At 36.7% G+C, this 4,000-nt stretch overlaps 1 protein-coding gene across 2 annotated transcripts; it reads left to right on the forward strand.

The window, feature by feature from the left end:
• Positions 1–13: 13 nt before the first annotated feature.
• On the forward strand, positions 14–3,937 carry LOC124895314 (mRNA-capping enzyme-like). 2 transcript variants are annotated; one of them, XM_047405750.1, is made up of 6 exons: positions 19–1,267; positions 1,376–1,438; positions 1,570–1,701; positions 1,785–1,952; positions 3,328–3,430; positions 3,764–3,937. In XM_047405750.1, the coding sequence occupies exons 3-6, from the start codon at positions 1,654–1,656 to the stop codon at positions 3,841–3,843; spliced, it is 399 nt and encodes a 132-aa protein (XP_047261706.1). In that variant the 5' UTR covers positions 19–1,267; positions 1,376–1,438; positions 1,570–1,653; the 3' UTR covers positions 3,844–3,937. The 2 variants fall into 2 exon arrangements, with proteins under 2 accessions (XP_047261705.1, XP_047261706.1); XM_047405749.1 differs by lacking the exon at positions 3,764–3,937 and having other exon boundaries at positions 14–1,267; positions 3,328–3,714.
• Positions 3,938–4,000: the final 63 nt, after the last annotated feature.

Below are 4,000 nucleotides of genomic sequence, written 5' to 3' on the forward strand. Positions count from 1 at the left end.
GAAGAGTCATTGCATTGTAGTTCTCTCTTCTGTTTCACTCTTGTTTCTTACACTCTTTTAACGGTCAGTGTACGTTGCCTTTTGTTTTGGTCATGCTTCATTAGCGACCTTTTGTTTCTGACTTGGTTAATTCCTGAGAAATTCAAACTAATTTTATTTTGATCTGCTTGGACAACGGGTTATATGTATGTCTGTATGTTTACTGTGTTTGGCTTTTTTTATTTTTTATTTTTTTATATATTTTGGGGGTAGGAGGGGAGGGGAGGGGAGCTCATATGTTTGTCAACTCACTCTTTCCTATAGGGATTGACATAGTCATTTGACATGTCTAATGAAAGTTAAAGTAATAATGCAAGCATTCTTTTGTCTTTTTGAATGGAAATTATCCAAGTATCTATATTAAACAGAAGTATCCAAAGGAAAAACAAAAAACCTTTACATCATTAAACATTTTTTCCATCATAAAGGAAAACCTTTGGCTGGATCCAGTATTTTTTGAGTCGAGTCTTGTGAGATTTTAAAATGGTTTGTTGATAAAAGGAATTAGCTGTTGTATAAGTAAAGAGTCAAAGAAAAGATTTTCAAAAGAAAGAAATTGAACGTATGGGGACCTTCTCTCATTTACATCCGAAAGATTCTGGAGGACCTAACGTCTCTGAGTTTATAGGACAAGTATATATGTGTTCACTGTCATCATTCAGATATATATAGCTCAAAAGTGGTGGCTGCAGAGACTCCTGCCTATTTATTTGGTAGTTCTGGTAGTGAAGCACTGAAGCTAGAATATTCTGTTTGTGTGTGAATTGACAACTTCTAGAAGTCTTACAGAAGAATGTACATTTACGTTTATAGCATGTTATATGCGGGTTAGGAGCATGTCACAGGTTCCAACCCTTCCACAGGCAAAAACATGATATTTGAGTGGAGAAGGGTAGAGGCAGGCCTATTATCCACCATTTTCTGAACCGTGCGCCACTGGCATGAGATTTTTTCAGTTGAAAAAAAGAGAGAGAAAAGGAATGTGCATCCATATCAGCTTTCTTTGTGTCATCTCTTCTTATGCTTGCTCACATTTAATCTTCTTACTAGTTGGATTTTCAATGCCTGCCCTATATATAATTATCACCTTATTGTTAGCTGAATAGCCGTCATCTACGTTTGGCATTACTAACACTCATTGCAGATAGGACTGGTGGTTGATTTGACAAACACGGATCGTTACTATCCAGAATCAGATTGGACCAGTCACGGTATTAGACATGTTAAGGTAAATATAAACAGTACTGGTTATAAAAAAAGGTAAATATGAACAGTACTCTATATCCTATTCGATCTCATGGTTAAGTGGCCAGTTATATGCTATGTGTTTATCCAGATTCGATGCCCGGGTCAGGACTCTGTACCTGATGATGAGTCTGTAAATAGATTTATTTCTGAGGTAACTCCTTTGACTGTCACTTGCATATCATCTTTCGTCATGCTCTGCATGCCTGGGAAGGGTGCCAGCAGCGTGATAATTACTTTTTACTTTGCTGAGATTCTCATCTTCAGAACTTGTATTGATTGCAGGTTGTGCAATTTACATCTCAAGAATCTCAAGCAAGTAAGTATGCTGTTGTCCACTGCACTCATGGTCACAACCGAACAGGCTATATGATTGTACATTTTCTTGTACGTACTCAGTCAGTTAGTGTTAGTGAGGTTAGTAATCTTATTCATTTTATACCAACTCTTCTCTTCTTAGGATTCCGACATAATCTATAAAATTTGTGTCTTATCTTCAGGCTATAACAACGTTTGCGCAAGCACGCCCTCCTGGAATTTACAGACAGAAGTATGTTGAGGCGTTATATGACTTCTATTTACAAGCGAAGCCTGAACCTTTGGTTTGTCCCCAAACTCCAGAATGGAAGAAAAATTCTGATCAAGATAATGAAGTTGTTGCTCCTTCTGTAAGTAGTTCCTTTGGGATTATTGGTGAACCATTGCTGCATTGATATTTGACATTTGTCATAGGTTCAAAGTGGAGCACTTAGGGGTCGTTTGGTAGCTGGTTTAGACATGAGTTATACCATGTTTGGTAGTGAGTTAGTAAGTTAACCATGTATAAATTTAATACGGTATTTGGTTTGCAATTTAGAAACCCACATAACTTATACATGTATAAGTTATGAGGGAATCTAATGTATTATTTTATGCTTGATAGAAGGTGGAATGAGTAATACATGAATAACTAAACCCTGCCTAACTAATCCTTGCGTAAAATAATACATAATTCCTTCATAACTAATCCATGTATTACTGATACCTACATAACTCTAACTAGCTACCAAACGACCCCTTAGTGCACTATTTTGAAATGATGAAAGATCGTGCGTGAATCAATTATTAGTTACTACGAGGAGCACTTTGCTTATAGATGTGAATGTGGTACTTGGATGAGTACGACATTACAATCACACACTGCATAAGTTTTTTTTTTTTTTTGTGTAAAAGTTTTTAATCATAAGGTACTAAGATGGTACAAGACCAAGTACAAGACAAAGCTACAACATCTCCACAGACATACTACATATTCCTTCCTAAAAGATCCAGAAAATCCAAATATTGATCCATCCTATCTAATACTGCTATAACACCAAAAGAGCAGGTTTTTGATACATCTATTACGCTAGCAATCTGTGGTCTTTTCTGTTCAAAGCATGTCTTGTTCCTTCCCAGCCAAACAATCCAAAATATGCAAATGGGAATAATCCTCCATGATTGTTTCATACTTCTCTTTACTCTTTGAGCTTGCCAAACTTCCAACAGACTACTGATTTTCTTTGGTATAATCAGAGATACACCCATCATGTTCAGAAACAATTCCCAGCATTGTCTTGAGAAACTACAATGAAGAAACAAATGCTCAACCTTTCCAGCTCCCTGTTTCAAAGAAAACAACTGCTGCTCATGGAATATCGTCTCATCTCCTTTGCAGATTATTTTGGGTTAAACAAACAGCGCTGCTAAGCAGGCTACTTTTAAGGGTGCCTTAGTTCTCCAGATCATTTTACATGGCCAGTTAGGAATCCCTTGATTATTTTGTTGTAACAACATTTTATAACAACTTTTGACTGAATAATTTATCCCTGCTATTGATCCAAACTAACGTGTCTGCTTTGTCCCTATTAATTAAGCATGTGTTCAATTGTTGCATCAGTTGGCAGGAATCCTCCACTTCGCAGTCATTCAAGTTTCTCCTGAAAGTAATATGCTAGCGTGAATTTGGATAGAAATTTATAATGTGACCCTTTATAATGTGACCCTCTTTTGTTCAAAGCACAGCTAAACAAATATGGAAATCTGCTCTTAAAATTTTCATCTCCACACCAAGTATCTATCCAGAATTTAATTCCAGCAGCATTGCCAACCTCCAGCCTTGTATATTGTAAGATCTCATCCCATTCTTCACTTGTTTTTCTCCTGATTGCTCCACAAACTTTCAATTGTGAAGGATTTTGCTTCCATCTCTCTTTTTCACCATATATTGCATCTAACATTTTTTGCCAGATTTCCTCACTCCCCCGAATATATCTCCATAGCCATTTAAAAGTAGGGCTTCTATCGATTATCGTGCATCTTCTGGTTCCTCACACCCAAATCCCTGATTTCTTATCTCCAATGACCACCTGCTACTTCACCAACTGAATTTTCCTTTTATTTGCATTTCCATTCCATAAGAATTGTTTTCTAATGGAGTCCAACTTTTCAACTTCTACAGGCATTTTAAATAGAGACATCATATATGTAGGGATTCCATCCAAGACACTATTAATCAAGGTAAGCCTTCCCCCAAAATGACAAGTATTGTTTTTTCCAAGGAGTCAGACAAGCATTTTAAATAGAGACATCATATATGTAGGGATTCCATCCAAGACACTATTAATCAAGGTAAGCCTTCCCCCAAAATGACAACAACAACAACAAACCCAGTGTATTCCCACTTTGTGGGGTCTGG

This window comes from Capsicum annuum, unplaced genomic scaffold (genome assembly GCF_002878395.1).
Source record: "Capsicum annuum cultivar UCD-10X-F1 unplaced genomic scaffold, UCD10Xv1.1 ctg81249, whole genome shotgun sequence".
Classification (NCBI taxonomy): Eukaryota; Viridiplantae; Streptophyta; class Magnoliopsida; order Solanales; family Solanaceae; genus Capsicum; species Capsicum annuum.

Bases quoted from the DNA above. Each gene is read 5' to 3' on its own strand.
- LOC124895314 (XM_047405749.1), top strand. From the start codon at position 1,654: ATGATTGTACATTTTCTTGTACGTACTCAGTCAGTTAGTGTTAGTGAG. The intron at 1,702-1,784 runs GTTAGTAATCTT...TCTTATCTTCAG, and splicing joins AGTCAGTTAGTGTTAGTGAG to GCTATAACAACGTTTGCGCA. The intron at 1,953-3,327 runs GTAAGTAGTTCC...TTCAAAGCACAG, and splicing joins ATGAAGTTGTTGCTCCTTCT to CTAAACAAATATGGAAATCT.